Here is a 17375-nt window from a genome sequence, read left to right on the forward strand (position 1 = left end):
CCATGAGAATTTACTAAGTTTTGTCTACCAAACATTTAACTGCAGCCTGACCTTTTGGAACTGTCCATATATTTAACTCTTTCATCTTTTGTTGTACTGCTGTTTAATTTCCTTGTGCTGAGGAACCAGATGATTGTCTTCTGCATGTCTGGGCTGGCTTGGTGGGTTAGTAGGAATCAGCAACAGATGAATCATTCTACAAAGCCAATGCACTGAACAGAAATGGACAAACCAAGAAAACAAAGTTTTGTCCAGGTAGGCTGGTAGCTAGGCAACAGACCACCTAGTGGGACTTGGGCAGCCTAATGAGCTGATGATGAGCAAAGGAGGCTGGTAGCTATAAAAGGTCTGTCACTAACAATTTCACAGAGAGGGGAGAACTGACTGAGCACGTTTGTGCATGCATATGCATGCTTGATTTCAGAGCAGGAAAGCAAGCTCAGTGCAGCAATGGAGACTTTCCATATCCCAGCAGGCTCCCACCAAACCCCCAGAATACTAAAGAGAAGCAGCTGAATCCAGGGAGGTTCCAGCTGCTTGACTGCTTTGTCCAGACCCGCCTCAGTCTTTCACTATCTAAAAATCAAATGTGCTAAGAAGCAGCCTTGGATTTTATGATCCAAATCTCATGTACCCTTGCTTAAGTGAACTATGGACACAGTGCCCCAAAAGATGCAGAAGGTCTTGACAAGCCTGCTCTAGCCTGGGGAAAGAGTGCAGGGGGTGTTTTTGTGTGTGTGTGTGTGAGTGTGTGTGAGTGTGTGTTTGAGTTTGCATGAAGGGAGTGTAGAGGAGGAGGAGGAGGAGGAGGAGGAGGAGGAGAGCCCAAAGCAGCAAGGCATCATTTTGTGAAAGGGTGAACACCAGTGCAGAGCCACAGCTACTTTTTTTTTCATGTGTAGAACACCCTCCTACCAAAGGCCCTCTGTGTGCAAAATAACTTCTCAGGTTTGGATAAGACTGAGTTTCTCAAAAGCCTTGATGACCATATTTAAAATGAAAGATAAATTCCTTGTAAATGATCTTGCTTTAGTGCAAAATGTCGAAGTAGCACAAGTCCCTATGTATGTGCAAAGACTTCTATGCACCTTTGTGACCACTTTTAAGTCAGCAGTCTTTTAGAGTGCTAATTGTACACATTCAGCTGTACCTTCTCAGTAACTGTAACTCATATGTTCAGAGAAAGCAATAGTTATGACCTTAATTTGCATACAAAATATTTCAGAGATACACAAAGTGTGTTGAATAGCAATTCTGATTCCAATTAGAAATACAAAAGCTAGGTACTATCACAATTATGATTATAAGCTGGTATTATTTATATCATCCGTACAACATAATTTAATGTAGATGAACTAATTTTGAAACAAAATCTATATAGCTAATGTAAAATTAGTTTAAATGACAAAGAAGATCTACACTCCTTCCAGTTACATAAAATTTCTGTGGATATGCTTTTCAGAATCAACCCTGTCAATCTGGAATAAACTACAGACATATAAAATTCACTTTCCATTACCTTTTGTCAAGTAGAACTTTTGTCATCACTGGAAGAAAATGTTCCAGATGAACAAATCCACCCGGTTCTTCTACTTCTATCTAAAAATAAAACTTAAGTGTGGCAGGATATATGACTCATTAGCAAACTAACCCAAAAAACAGAATATCGGGGTGATCCCTGCATTAAAATTACAGCATTAGACTTTGAATATTTATATCAGGTCTTTAATATCATATGGCACCATAACATCTGAGTGAAAGGCTTGTGATCAAATAGAAAGAGATTCAAGGAAGAGCTAATATCCCAGGGAAATACAGATCTGCTATTAGACATTTGCAGCAACTCAATATTGCCCTCTTGTGCTTCAAAACCATTCATGCAAAGGAACCAGACACCGAGGAACTGATCTTATCTGCCACAATAACTCAGCAGAAGTTTAAACATTCAGGCTGAAGCCATACTAGTAAAGTCTATCAGGATCTGGAGCATTCCCAAGCAGAGTAACATGAACACTCATTACAGCAAACCATGAGCACGTTCCCTTGGCATGATTTTGAACTGTGCCACCCAACATTTCCCCAGCAGATCCTGGCTTGGACCTCAAGGACTTTTCCCCAGCAGGATGCTTGGTGCAGCCCCTCTGCATGAAGCATTTACCAGGGTGGGCATGAGCTGCTCTGTGCCTGCTGGCTTCAACACCCAAGGATGTTTCTGGACATATTTAATTGGCTAGCTTGGATATAGCTCCAGTCAAGTGCACCTCAATGATGGAATTTGTTGCTTTCATGTTTCATGAAAGAAAGCTAAAGAGAGGAGTCAGGGGAAGGACCAGAGAGGCAGGCAAACTGAGTCAGGACCAAAACAGCCATAAGGCAGCCTATAATGTGCTACCCAAAAAAGCAAACAAATTAGTTCCAAACCACTGGGGACTTCTAGCAGCATTCTCACTGCATTCCTATACTTCCACAGGAGATAAGCAACATAGTAAAAACTGCTTTGTCATTGGGGTGCACCCCTTCCCTGAAAATTTTAAGTTTTGCTCCCAAAAGGAGCCCTGTTAATTGAGCTAGCCTATTCCTGTCTGTGTTGAAACTGGATGCATGCCTTGAGGTCTCACATGGCAGCAGCAACACCTTGCTAGGCTCCCTGAGACACAGCTGAGATTGAAAGAAAACTCGAACAGGCACTGATTTGAAATCTTCTAACTGAGCCAGGAAAAACTTAGTAAGGAATCTTCCTCCTGGGAGCTGGGTCAGAGCTGGGGCAGTTCCTGATACATCCAGTTGCTTAAATGGAAAGCTGCAACTGCTGCTGCATGCTCTTTTCCAGTGTTCTGGAAGGGGGTTGGGTGCTAAGAGAAGCCAGCCACCACGTCTTGCTGCTTTAGAGTGCAAACTGCCTTGAAAAAACACATTATCCCTTCTATTTGGTGAGCCTAGCAGAAAGGATCTTCAGCAAGAAAATGAAGATATTACATGCTTCATTCCAAACCAAATGGAAACTTTTACCATCACAGAATCACTTGTTTTGCTGCTTGCTTGATTGAAAGGATTTAACAAAACACCTGGCAAAACCTTGTCCTGGGAGGTGATCAGCAACCTCAGCTTCCTCTGATGTGGAACAAACAGCTTCCATCTCAGAGTCTCTATAGATCCAGCAGCATCTTGAACAGTTAAAATTAATCCTATTTCTAACACTTCTTACTCTTCCTCATGCTCACTCCTTTTCTACACCTCATTTCTCATTGATGTTTTTCCTTTTCCGTATTTCCTCCTCTTTTCACAGTAACAGTATTTCAGACTCTGTGAGTTCCACTCGATTTCTTTCCTTTGGGCACATCCACAGCTCCCATAACAACTGTATTGTAGCACCTGTAATGTTTTGTATATCTCTTCTCCCAGCCAAAACTCTGAGGTACTTGAAACACAAAGAAACAAAAACATCTTCCAGAGTTACCAGGCACAGCACTGTACTGCACTCCAGGCACTGTAGTAACCCTTAGGTAAGTTTCCACCATCTCTAGATTTAGCATTTAATCTTGTCTTTGTGAGCAGGCCTAGAGATATAATATTAAGTACAGAATTGAGTATAAGGCAATATAAGAAACATTACATGATAATTTACAGAGATGACATAATTATATGAATGCAGGTTTTGCAGATATGAATAACATGATGGGAGCATGTGCTAGTTTAGCAATAAGGCTAACAGGAAGATGAAATGGCAGAGACAAAAGCAGTGAGAAACAGAAATGAATCACAGTTCACAATGGGCAACAATACTGGGGAAATGGCTTGGTTACAAACTGGCTAACAGACACAATTTTTACCTTATCTAGATTAAGATAAAATGGCCAATTAAAGTGTCATCTTACATAAATCATGTTTGTGATTATCATAATATATGAAGGATTCCACAAGAAGACAGCGTTCTTCTGGTACTAAACCTATGCCTAAGTTTCATTTACAGGCCCCATGAAACATTATTCACTATTAATTTTCCAATGCAGTGTTCTTTAAGGTTAATCGTCACTCTGAATGTATTCTTTCTTCTTGCAGTATTTGTGCTTTAATATTCTTACAATCAGCATTTTCATACATGTTACACTGCTGTATCTCAAGAATCTTCTACCTCGTGGCTACATTGCACTGTACTTTTTATGTACTACTTATCTCACATTTTTTGAGTAATACTGAAAATTGGGGAAAAAAAATAAGTCAAATCTCTTCCAGAGGACATGGCAAGCCTTAAATTCTCCTGGCTCCCCTGGACTTGAACGGGGTTGTCAAAGCATCCCCATTTTTCAAATCTCCTCTTCAGTGAGGAGTTGCACTGTTCATTTGCTGTTAAGAAAAGTCACTGTGGAACAATAAAAACATGATCTATATTAAGCACCATAATTTCTCTTTCCATTTTATCTTGTTTGTCAGTGGGAGCTGGGACAATCTGGTTCTGAGAGTACAGAACCAGAGCAGACAGATTGCAGAATCATGTTAAAACAGCTTTCTCCTCTAGTGGTTCTCTGCACTTCCTCATCTGAAGCAGCTGCATCATTTTCACAAGACTTAGTGCAAGACTTCTCACACTAAATTCAGATCTACAAGAGGCCAGACAAGCCTAGTGAGGGGAAACTACTACTGCAACTATCCAAATTTTTGTTGGAGCAGGAAGAAAACAGTAGGAGACATAAATTCCCAGTATCCTGACCTACACATGAAAAGGAGAAAAATCCTTACCCCACCTCTCAGCTTCAGCACTGTCCTCTCCTTAAAGCAGCATGCCCATTTGCAAAAAGAATGTGAAGTATTTTCCCACTTCTTAGTCCCATTTATTAATCACACCATGCCAAGGCACCAGCACACCACTATTCTATTACAAGCATGATGTAAGGAGACAAAAAATTAGTGTAGGAAAAGACTGTGGAGAAATGTATTTAATTTCTTTACCTTACCACTGCCTATCACTGGGAGAATGAGAGGACCACCAGGTCTTGTGATGTTTTATGTCCTGAAGCCTGATTTACAAGCTTAAGCAATCAAGTAAGAAAAGATTCTCATCTATAACTCAGAAATCTCAAGGCTGAGAAAGACCTCATGAAGGACAGAATGTTGAAAGGTCTGGCTATAAGATAGCAATAACAGGATCTCGATCACAAAGTGGCAGGCTTTCCCTCTGGGTATTTTTGGAATGTGATGTATAATTTTAACACCTGCTCAAGAACTGATTTTTACTACCTAACCCTGCAATGTGTTTCCATGGCAGGTCCAGAAGAGGAGATTATTAGAGTTTGGATATCTGACTGAGGTTTAGGACATTCTTTTTCATCAGTCAGTTTTTTCTCCATTTTCTATAAATGTCCCTCCACCTTGGCATGGTGTCACAGTCCCCCTTTGGATAAAAAAGAGTCCAAGACTCCTCATTTTAACCCATCAACATTGTTACCTCATCAGCCTATTTTACTTCAGGGCAACCTACAAGACTGTCCATGTGCTGGAAACATTTCCATGACACTTCCAACATCTTGGAAAAGAGTTTAGGTTTCCCATTCAGCAAGGCAAAAGGGCCAAACTTATGCAAGTTGAAGACTGAAAAAAATACAACAGATCAGAACATTTACCTGTTCAAGCAGTTTCTGTACTTCTGCCTCAGTTGGGAAGCAACCCAGTGCTCTGACAATGCAACCAATCTCCCTGGAGGAGAGGAGAGGAGAGGAGAGGAGAGGAGAGGAGAGGAGAGGAGAGGAGAGGAGAGGAGAGGAGAGGGAGGGGAGGGGAGGGGAGGGGAGGGGAGGGGAGGGGAGGGAGGGGAAGGAAGGAAGGAAGGAAGGAAGGAAGGAAGGAAGGAAGGAAGGAAGGAAGGAAGGAAGGAAGGAAGGAAGGAAGGAAGGAAGGAAGGAAGGAAGGAAGGAAGGAAGGAAGGAAGGAAGGAAGGAAGGGAAAAAACATCTTTGTTAATAAGTCTGCAACACAAGACTGTTGACAATACAGATACCAATTCAGAGATTGCATACAGGAGTGTGCACATAAAAGCACACAAGAAAATCTATGTGGAATTTTAAGATGATGTCTCAATAAGCAATGTCTACTTTTTCAGACATAAAATATTCTGAAGCTCCTTGAAATTGTTCTTTCAATTTCCCAAAAATAATCTTTACTATTGTGTTGCACTGTACTGTGTGCAAGTTACTTTTACATTGCTGCTCTCTAACTGTAATGCTTATTTTCAGTAAAGTCTATATAGATGTAGTTAACAAATCACTTGGAAATCAACTGAAATGCAAAGTAACAAATAAAACACATACTTCCATTAAATGCTATAAAGCTACAAAATCTAACTGCATTAAAGAACAATTACAAAAGGTGAGGAAGAAGGCAGCCCTGCTATGTCCATGCTGCACTCTCAGAGAGTCAAACAGAGCAACAAAGTGGCTTATCACCACTCTGTTTATGCTGTGAATATATTCACAGCTTGCATTTACTGCTCAACCTGGTGCAGCTGTTCTGAGGCTCTAAATAAAATTCTGACCAAACTAGCAATACCTCAAAGATGAACAAAGTCTAAGATGAACAACGTCACAGACTACAAACAAAATTATTGTAAGGCTGTAATAAAGCTTTAATTATGGTATGATTAAAAACAAAATAACAGAAGCATTAATATAGTTTATGATTTACAATTCAATTCAACAACACAGAAATATAAGCACATTTGAATATCTATTCACAGTACTGGTGGTTCCCATGATCCAAATCTCTGTGGTTCCTTCCCCTTGACCAGTGGGAAATTTTTCCAATTTGTGCAAAAATCATATTGCCCAATAAAAATGGTGGATACCAGGAGGAATGATCTTTGTAAAATGTTCTTATAACAGTAAGGCCCTGAATGCAGCACACCAAGCATATGCAAAATTATATGTATAAGTCTATGACCTCCTCAGACAGGTCCCAAGGAGTTCCCAATCTGACTGAAAACATGTGAGAAGCACTACAACAGACAAAAGAGGTAAAAAGGCTGGCTGCACAAAACTAGCTACAGAGCAAAACCCAGTCCCACACATCCATGTGCTCTGAAATGAAACCATCTACTCAAATGCCCCTGCCCCTGTGGGTGTGAATGGCCAATGGCCTCAGGGAGGTCACTCACTGAGACATAATCCTTGTCCATGCATCCTACTTCTGGTGTGTATAATATTGCATTTGTTATTCTCACTCCAGCACTCCCTCATATTTTCCAGCTACTCGTAACTATTCCCTGCCTCCACCAGAGCCACATCCAACACAAATCCTGCCTCCTTGTTGTCCCACACTATTTCTGCTCTCACAGACTGCCAGGGATGGGAATGCTGCCATCATCCTCCTGCCTCACTTCACTCACACCCAGTAGAACTGTGATGTGACTGAGGTAAGTCAGACCCTAGAAGAGTCTGCAAAATCTGGCACTGCTGGATGCTCTATCTGGCACTCTGCCTGCATGCCAGCACAAGGATGTTGCTTGAAGTGCTTCTGGTAAAAAATGTCAGGACCCATTTGGTAATAAGGTGGAGTTTAAAGGACCTGATAGGAAACTATTTTGCTCCAAGTCCCTTCCTCTCACTTAGTTCAGCAGCTGCAGTTTCTACTGTGTAGTTACTAGATTACAAAAATGATCGTTAAAATCAAGGTTATGATCATACAAGTTTTGTAAACAGATGCAATGAAAATTTTGGGTCATGGTTTTCACCTTGCATATAACACTTTCAATGACGAGATTTGCAATATCACAAAAGTTCTTGACTGAGGGACATGAAATATGCATGAAAAAATACCATCTTCCTCATGCCTAATTTCTACTAGGAGTCATGGAATACCAATGTTGGCCTGTCAAACCAGTATAATTTTTCATTCTTCATGGATATCTGATATTTCAGGCATTAATCCTGATACAGCTACAATTGCAGTTAAGAATTGTGCTGTGCTGCCACCTTCTGATACAAGATAATAAGCCATTAATAATCCCATTTGTGATACAGCCCTGCAATATGAACGTGGAAATAATTAGACAATAAGTTTTTGTTCATTGTCTGTATCTGTACTACGAAAAAATTAATGTGAAATTGTGCATTTAGTACATTAAATGGACTGGATGTCTATTGGATGTCCCCTGTACGAATGAACACATTTTTAAAAGAGTCTACTTGTATCATTTCATTGTTGTAACATGCTCCCAAGCTGTATATCCATATATAACGGAGTGAGAAGTGGAGAAAGTTCTAGAGCTGTTTAGCCAAGACTGCAGATGTACCTGGCAAACAAACAAGCAGTGAGCATGCCATGGTGCAGGGAGGGCTGGGGGTGGAACTGGTGGGGCTCTGCCCCGGCCTGGGCAGCCAGGCCCATCCTACAGCCCAGCCAGGAGCAGGCACCAGGGGGCACCGGGACAGCCCCGAGCACCAGGCTCCTCCCTGGGCACGGACCAGGCGATTTAAGAGACCACTCTCCCTACAGAGCCCTACACACAAGGGAACAGCAACTCTACTGAGCGTGGAGACATATCCTGATATTCTCCCCATCGGGTACAGCTGAAAAACCATCACTTCTATGAAACACCTGCAATTTCTTACATTTAGAATCATTAGTAAGCATGCATTGCTACAACCATCGCATAAATATTTTGCACTTCCCTTTCCTCTCTGTAATGTAGAAAAGCTGTTTGGAACATTTAAATATGTTTCTCAATTTGTCTTCATGCAGAATGTCTAATGACGACAATTTCACCAGTTCCCACTGAGAAATGCTCCATTGTAGCATTTCTACTCAATAACTGATTTATAATTAAAAGGATATTCTTTTGAAAATAATAATTGTAAATACGAAAAACTACTCCAGTAAACTTTCATGACAACAGCTTATAACATCAGAACCAGCTCCCTGAGACATAAACATGTGGTTTATGCATTTTATAACATAAGTTATACAAGTATGAGTGTTTATATTAAAATTAAGTTCAAGTAGCACTGTCAGATATTCAAACTTTAAAAATATCAGAATTAAAAACATCCAGGAATTTTTAGGCATCCATCCACCCACTACAAACATACTTGTCCAAACAGGGCCAAAAAAACTGTTTCTATTACATTTTCTGGTAAAGCAGATGCCAGTTTAGGAGCTGTTTATCTCTATTGAGATTCTGTAATATATTTGTGAATATGTGTACAAACCTGACATCCACAGTTTTATTGGATTCACGGTCAAACACCTCAAAAGTTTCTGTAATCTTTTTCTCAATTTCAGCTACTAGGACATCTGCAAAAAGAAACATAAGAAAAAGAATGATTCACTGAGCTGTTACAACTAATATATTTCCAGTTTGAGACTTATGACAGCAGAAACACCAAAACTGATAAAGAGCAGACAGGAAAGGTACTTTGAAAAAGCAAAAGTTATGAAAAACCTCCATCTAAATGCAGGATCTGTCATTTATATTAGTAATATTGCCTTGCTATGGCTCTGCAGCTACATCAAGTCTGCTGGCAATGGTTTGCCTCAGCTTCAGGGACACACAGCTAGGTGTGCACCCTGCCCAGAGCGTGCCACAGCTCACTCTGGACCACAAGCCTGAGCCCTTCCTGGCTGCCACTGGGCCAGAGGAAAGAGCAAAGCAAACATTGGCCCATGCTTGCCCTGAGATGGGGCTGAGTCACCTCATCCAGGCTCCTGCATCCAGGAAAACATAAGTGCTCTCATGTCCGCTCAGTCAGTCATAATGTATGAAAAGCTAAGAACCAGGGATAAGGAGATAAGATGTATAAGGTCTGTGCACAGTGAATATGGCTCATGGTAAATAATTCACAGCAAGAGTTTGGAAAGGGAGGACAATCTCAGCAAAGGAGAAGGAGTAATTTGCTGCATTTGCTTTTTATATCTCTATCTCAAAGAATGGGGAAAGCAGAACCACAAGTTATCACAGATATATCTCACATAAGCCAGAAATTGCATTATTGGGGCAAGCTAAGAACCAGGAAATAAGTTCTGCAGAAAAAAATATAAGGAGGAGAATGGTCTATCTCAAAAGGAAATCTCCCCGGCAAGAAAGCCAGGGTAAAAAAAATAGTGAACTGGTAGCCCATTTATTAGTTTGACTCCAAATGACAGAATATAGGAAGCAAAGTGACATGAAGTTGACTTCTTGGTCCCTGTGGCTAAATATAGCCCCAAACTCTGTTTTGCAAACCAGCTCCCAGGAGGCAGCATTTCTTAAGTTATCCCCCAAGCCTCCACAGAGATTCCAGAGGGAAAATCTGAATAACAGCCAAATTGAGATTGGTATGAGGGACACTTGTTTTCTCATTTTCATACTTGTCTTCTGTATTTTCAATAGAATAAGTAAAACAAAACTCTCCTCTAGTAGACAATACATTTCCTTCTTTAGCTGATGTGGTGTTAAGTGCTGCTGAGCAGCTCAGGCCAACATTAAGGCACCAGATCTGTTTTCTACAGGCATAACAAATTCATACTTCGTTTTCTACAATGCAAATAGTTTGGGAACCCCTGGGGCTGTAGTATGCGTTCATTTTTTTCATCTGCTTTCTTGCCCTTATGACAGAAATGTCATTTTGCTGACAAAGGGTATCAGAACTGAACATACCTGAATGATACATTGGCTTTGTGATCTCCCTCTCTTTATCTTGACCCATGAGCTTTTTCATTGTGTTTTTTCCTCCTGTGCAGTTGAGGAGGGCAGAGAGGCTGCACAGGGTGCCTGGCAGCTGGCCAAGGTCAGCCCATTGCAGGCTACAAGCACTTCAATACAGCAGTGTATTGACCCAGATAAAAGGAACCTCTTCTGCAAATAGAAGAGAGGTGCATCCCCTCATAGAGCTACAGCTGCCTGCTGCTTTCCATCTGTACTTGGTACTGAAGTCCCCAGAGGATACACAAAGAGAAGGCAAGTAGGAACATATCCCATACTCCTCTCCCTGACTTTATGCCCCTGGTGGAAGCATGGGCAGGTATGTGTGTGATGGATTGGAGACTGGAGCTCACTGAGGAGCTCCATGCAGTCCCCAGGCACAGGACAAACTGTATTTTCACAGCCTGACAATAATGCCTACCTCTTCTCTGCCTATGTGCCAGTAAAATCCACATTCAATTACTAAAAAAAAAAAAAAACAAAAACAACCCTATAGTTAAATCTAAGTGGACCTTGTGAAAAAGTCCCTAAAGACTCTCAAAGTACTAAATTTGATGGGGTTTTGTTCACTGGTTATTTCAAAGTCTTGCATCATGTCTCCCATGTAGACTCAGATTCAGTTCTTGACATCAGGCACTTCAATTGTACACTACAACTTGCAATAGAGAAACATTGAAGGAATATTTATAGCTGTATATTCTTGGCATGATGTATGAGACTTCCATAGAAATAAAAATTAGCCAAGAGAAGGCAGGGAGAGATTTTAAGTGGGGGTACTCTGTAAACATCCGGCCTTTGCAAGCTCTTTTCCATGAAGACAGTACACTTTAATCATACCTTCTGAAGAGGCCTGATAAAGAAAATTCCTGAAATGAGATGAACACGATTTAACCTAGGTACCAGATAATCTACATCTCTTCCAAGAACTGAGAGGAAGTTGTGACTAAGAGCCATATCCCTGGAAGAAAACATGATATACTGTTGTCCTCTTAAAGACTTTCTGTGAGATGAGTAAACACATAATAAGCTACTGGCTAAATTTGTTGTCTTCCCTCTAGGAATGAAAGCCAAAGACGAAATAAACAGAGCCAGGAGACTTCCCCCTTTTTAATGCCTTTATTAAAAGTGATCAGCTCAGGATTGGGCAGCTCGGCGGGGCTGCATTCTCCCGTCGTCTCTCCCAGGAGGACTCAGAGAAGGAGGATAAGCGCAGCTCTGCCCACCAGGGGCAGAGCTGGGGATCAGGTCCTCGTGGGAGCCTTTAGGGCATGATGATCCTTCGCTGTTACTTTTCCCGACCCCGTCCGCCCGGTCTCGGCTCTGGGGACGACTCCCGTGGTCAGGGCGAGAGGGGCTCCGAAGGTGTTCCGCATCTCTGCAGGCTCAGCACTCGGCTCCTCACGTCCAGACATCACTCCAGTCTCTCAGCGCTTATTTGGCTCGTTGTTTTTGGGGTTCTTCCTGCACGTTTGGAGTAGGGGTCCCACACAGCATGCTGGTCCTTAGAGTTATTTTGCATATCCCTCCCCTCCAAAGTCTTTTCTCCTCACTGTTCGGGAGGTACCGCACCCTTTACTGTCTGACAGAAGAGCTATTAAATCGCCAGGGCTTTTACCGATACAAAAACAACCATTAAATACCATAACACAGGCAGCAGGCCAGCCATAGTGGTAACCTTTTTCTTACAGAAGAAAATCAACTGAATTTTTGTTCATAACAAAAGATGTTCAACAGAATTCAGGCTGGCAAAGCTGTTTATCTGAAAAATTCTACAATTCACTCAAAACCTCTCTTTGTGAGGGAAAAGCACAGAGATTCCAGCTCTAGGACAAGAAATGGGTAAAGTTTTAAAATTATCTGTTCAAGAAGGGCATCAAGAGATCAGACACACAGTTAACTCAGTGGATGTGGTGCTGAAATCGTTCTGTACAAGGAGACTCTCCACCATGGATAGATCAATGAAAGTTTCATGGACAATGTTCTAGCAGTTTTTCAGAATAGAAATACCTGCATTCTGACAGAAAAAGATTTCACTCACTTATTCTACTAACTAGAAAAACAATATACAGTGTCAAAGATGGAATTATCTCACTTTCTGTAATGGTTTAAATAAATAAACATTGAAATATAGCATGCCAAAAAGGATTCCAATAGCTACATCTATTTATTCCCTCAAAGAAATCCTGTAGGTGTGATGCATTATTTCCATTTTTATGCTGTTAAAATGCTTGAGATACTTATCAATGTTGTCCCATCCTAATTGATTTTCCTACCACATATGCAATAAGAAGAAAAAATGTCTTAAAATCTATTTCTCAGATACATTAACTGAAACTGTATTCACTATCAAGTTTTCTTTCCTATACTATCCTTTGCTGCTTTCCCGTTTTGTTTAGTGTGAACTAGATAAAACTCTTGGTACTGCCAGTTAAGTAAGACTGACAGAGAGCTGGGACTCCCAAGTCAATTCTGATGGTTCTTGCAGAATGAATTGTCCCTCCTCAGCTTGTCCAGACTGTTCCCCAGCACTCTGAGGCCCATTTGAAGCCATCCCTTAAGCAGAATACCTGCTTCAGTTGTGACATTTCTTCTCCAAAAACCACACTTTCAGCCTTTGTAGGGAACAGAAACCACTTAGCTAGATATGGCTCTGCCAGACTCTTGAGTAATGAGAATTTTAAAAAGGGATTTCTAGTTGATACAATTTGCTAGATTCTACTATTCACTTAATACATTAGCTTGCTTTCTTTCCTTCCTAGGGGCCAGTTGCTCTGATGGTTCAGAAAGCCAACCCTTTCTCTCACTAAAGAGAAAAAATGAGTTCTCATAAGAGATAGTCCAGCATTAAACACCCACTAAAATGCTGGGGAGCAGCATCTGTCTGTTGCTCACAGGAAAATGCATCTTGATGAACTATTTACACTATGAAATACTTTTAAACTCTTTTTATGTTACTTAAAAGAGTAAAATTAAGGCTTGATTTGTAGAAGTACCGGTGGACTTGATTTTATTACTTCATGTTACTACACACACCTGGAACATTAGTATTTACAAACATTAATTTAGGTGTGTTTTAATAAATATTGTCAATTTTATATTTAAGCTCCCATATGCATGTGGATATCTTATCAATTATTAATTACTCCATCCTCTTTCCATAGTACTATGCTGTGGCTGCAGGCAGGTGTGAGGAAACCCCTGAGGTCTCTGCCAGAGAAACAGGAACCCTTTCTCATGTGGGCCTGCCTTGTGGAACTTGTCAGTCTGAAGGGACAAGGGACACAACCAGACAACCCCAACTCAGTGACAGTTTCAGAGTCATTTACATGTTGTTATTCCAGTGCTATTTAAAGTGCTGTTATCAAGAGCTCTTTGGTAGATTTCCCCATCCAGTAACTAGGGCTTATCAGCTGGAAGTACAGAATCTTATCAGTGGCTTTATACTCCATTCCTTCTCTTTTCCACTAGCCATTATTTCTACCAAAAAAGTAGACAGCAACCCTGGTCCTGTCAGCTGAACTGAGAATGAGATACAAAGACTGCCATGAAGAAAAAGGAACATTTGAAGAAGGTAATGGAGAGGACATGATTGTGCAGGCAGCCAGTCTCCGCTCTACTCCAGCAATTCCATAGGACTCCTATGACCACTCTTGGCATGCTTTTAGGATGAAAGAGATGAACCAAAAACCAAAACAGATTTGCCTTTGATGTTTGCAGACACTGTTTCACATGACCTCTCCCAGAATCCTTCCCAAAACCACAAACGGAAATAGGGGCATAAGAATTGGGGGGAGGGTTGGGGTGAGAGGCAGGGGAGGGGGGATGGTGGGAACAAAACCAAAACCACACGAACAAACACATCCGAAACTAACAGCAGTTCTAATGAGAAGAAAGGTACCATGTATGTTTGCTCAAATATAAAGAATAAAAACAGCAAGAGACTTAAGAGACTTCACAATGCAAACTCTGGGAGGTTATCAGTGAGCTCTTATGAGATCTAATCAGGCTTTTAACCAAGTTCTAACTGGACCATCACCTCGGTCAAGATACTCAAAAGCTGTCACAATACTCAACATCACCTGTACAGGTGAATTCTCAAACACTCTCAAATAAGCTCATCAGTTTTATCAAGGCATTGTGTCTCCGGAATAAAAAGGGAAAGCCAGTGGTCTCATAACATGAATTATTATTGATAATACCATCATTCTGCCACAAACATTTGGGTTGAATTCATGGGAAGTGTGGGGAGCTTGGCTGACATAAAAATAACTCAGAAATCTTGATCCTCCCCAAAGAAGAAAACCCTACAGCATTTAACTAATCCTATTTTAAGGAAATCACTGAGGAGCAGGACCATGGAGAAAACCATCCTAAGGCCACTTGAATCTGACTTATTGGCAAGATCCTTCTGGTCTGTAAAGGAAAAGGCATGCATTAAGTTTTTTCCTACTGACCTTCTCAATTCCATTTCAGAGGAAGCTAAATGTACAGTCAGCCTAATATGCTGAACCAGCAATTGCATGCCATGCTCTAAAAATATCAAGGTAAGAGAAATATTGTCTTCTCTACTCTGTACCTGCAGTATCATGTATGATTTTAATATATTAGGTATCAGAAAAGAAAGGAACAATAGGATTAAGCTGCAAGCTTGCAGAATACACAATGTTGTTTCATTGTGTATATTGTGATACATAATTAAGAAATGTTATCATTGAAGAGTCTGCATTCTAGTAAGACAAATCAAGAAGATTTTGAGGAAAAACAAGAGGTTTATGGAGCTTGATTCCTCCAAAGAAAGGGTAAACCTATTCCTGAATGGCAATCTAAAGAAAACAGATTGATGCAAAGTATTGATGACACCAATGGGAAATGTGTCACCTGAGTTTAGACATTCAGATTATGTGAAGAGATAATATACACAGCTTTGTGAAATTTCATAAACATCAGTTCCCAAGAATTGACCAAGGTGGTGTCTTCACTGCCTGTATCACCTACTCCAGCTTGGGGATGCATGCTACGGCCTGCAGAATCAGGAGAGGGAAATTCCTTTTCTCCTACACAAGAAGCATCCCATGTTATCACAGATTATACTCAGGCAACCTGAATTTTAGTCTGTGTGACAAAAAAAAAAAAAGGCTTAACTGGTTGACACGGAGATCACTTTCAAGCATTCTTAAAAATGCAAAGGAGCAGAAATGAAACCTCAAGAACAGCAAAAGCTTTTTCTTTCATGTTTTTCAAGACTGTTGAGAACTAGCCAGGTCATTGCTCCCCATTGCTTATGTTTGTCACAGCATACACCACGAGGTATTCAGATGAGAAGCAAAGCCCATCACCAGTGTGAATCAACAAAACCAAAATCCCACACCCATCATTGTGAATGCCAGCAACCTTGGATGGAGAGCATCACCTCACGCTGTTGTCACACCTCTTCCCCTAATGGCAGAACAAGTGAGAGCTGAAGTTACCTGCTTGTTTCCACCACAGTAACTGCCTTATGGAAAACTAACAAAGAAAAAAAATGAAGGGACTACATTTAAAAATTGATAGAACAGAGCCTTCAGAATGGAGCAGTCAGAATGATCTTTGCACAGCCCCATGGCACCTAGTGTGAACTACAATTTAAAAAAAAAACCTCCAACAGCAAATAGATTTCTAAAAAAGTCAGGTAAATAATTTGATGTCTGATATTAAAATACAGGCTGTCAGTTTGATGAAGGCTGTGGAAAAAGTTAACTGCAAAAGCTACTTCATATTCTGAGAGAAAAATATTAAACACAATTTTTCCTTTCATAAGATAATTTTTCCTTTACATAAGATAATTGTAACGTGGGCAAAATAGTGATGTAAAAAGAAAGCATTATTTGACTCCAGTTTTGGCTACAAAAATAGAATTATTTTATAGAATTCTGATAGCAATAAAAAAAATAAGAGTTCAGATCAAGTTCAATGGAAATATCTTTACTTCCTTTAGAAGTATAAAAATTCATTAAAGCATTATAAAGCAGTTGTGCATTTCAACCTTGACATTTAAAAATGTAATAATACATCAATTTGTACAATATATCTTTGTTTAAAATATATGTTTGTGTTAGTCAGTTGGCAGCCACTACTGAAGTTACAAGTTGCTAGTCAATAACTTTTTTACCTAATGAAACAAGATATTCTGTATTTAACCCTGGGGTTTGACTGTTCAGAAGATGGCATTTCAAATGCCACTGCATTCTAATCTACCACAGATTCAGATGTTTCAATACACGTGGGAACCAAAAGGAACAAAATTAATGGGGCAATTAACAACTCATTCAACTGCTTAGAAACAAAGTGAAGAAACTATTGCTGCCTTGATAAGCAGTCGAGCTTCTAGTTGCTCAAAAAATCTTTAAACTGCTTGACACTGTAACATACAACAAAAGAGGACATGAAGAATGCCACATCAAGCAGGGAAAGAAGCCATAGTCAGCATCTTCCATCACCTAGAATTTCTAAAGGTGTTTAAACTCATAGTTCACACTACCCCCGAACACAGATCATACTAAAATATCACTGAGTGGAAAGGGAATATCCACCATTGACAAAGTTCTTGTCCCAGTTATCTCTCCCCAAAGGTGCTGGAGTAATGGACAATCCTGTCTCCTGCTCTCCCTTCTGAATCAGACATGACTGTTCATCAGCAGGAAAAATATTTCCCTCCCTCATGGTACAC

General features: G+C 40.4%; 1 protein-coding gene across 5 annotated transcripts in view; it reads right to left on the reverse strand.

Annotated features, from left to right (window-relative positions):
- EFCAB2 (EF-hand calcium binding domain 2) overlaps nucleotides 1-17375 on the reverse strand; it is a 38102-nt gene that overhangs the window by 10248 nt on the left and 10479 nt on the right. For all 5 annotated transcript variants that reach the window (XM_064708813.1, XM_064708816.1, XM_064708814.1 and 2 more), the window contains exons 2-4: nucleotides 9198-9282; nucleotides 5619-5691; nucleotides 1520-1599 (exon numbers count right to left, since the gene is read on the reverse strand). In XM_064708813.1, coding sequence (XP_064564883.1) covers nucleotides 1520-1599; nucleotides 5619-5691; nucleotides 9198-9282 — 238 coding nt within the window. The remainder of the gene's footprint in view (nucleotides 1-1519; nucleotides 1600-5618; nucleotides 5692-9197; nucleotides 9283-17375) is intronic.

Source organism: Zonotrichia leucophrys, chromosome 3, assembly GCF_028769735.1.
Source record: "Zonotrichia leucophrys gambelii isolate GWCS_2022_RI chromosome 3, RI_Zleu_2.0, whole genome shotgun sequence".
Lineage (NCBI taxonomy): Eukaryota > Metazoa > Chordata > Aves > Passeriformes > Passerellidae > Zonotrichia > Zonotrichia leucophrys.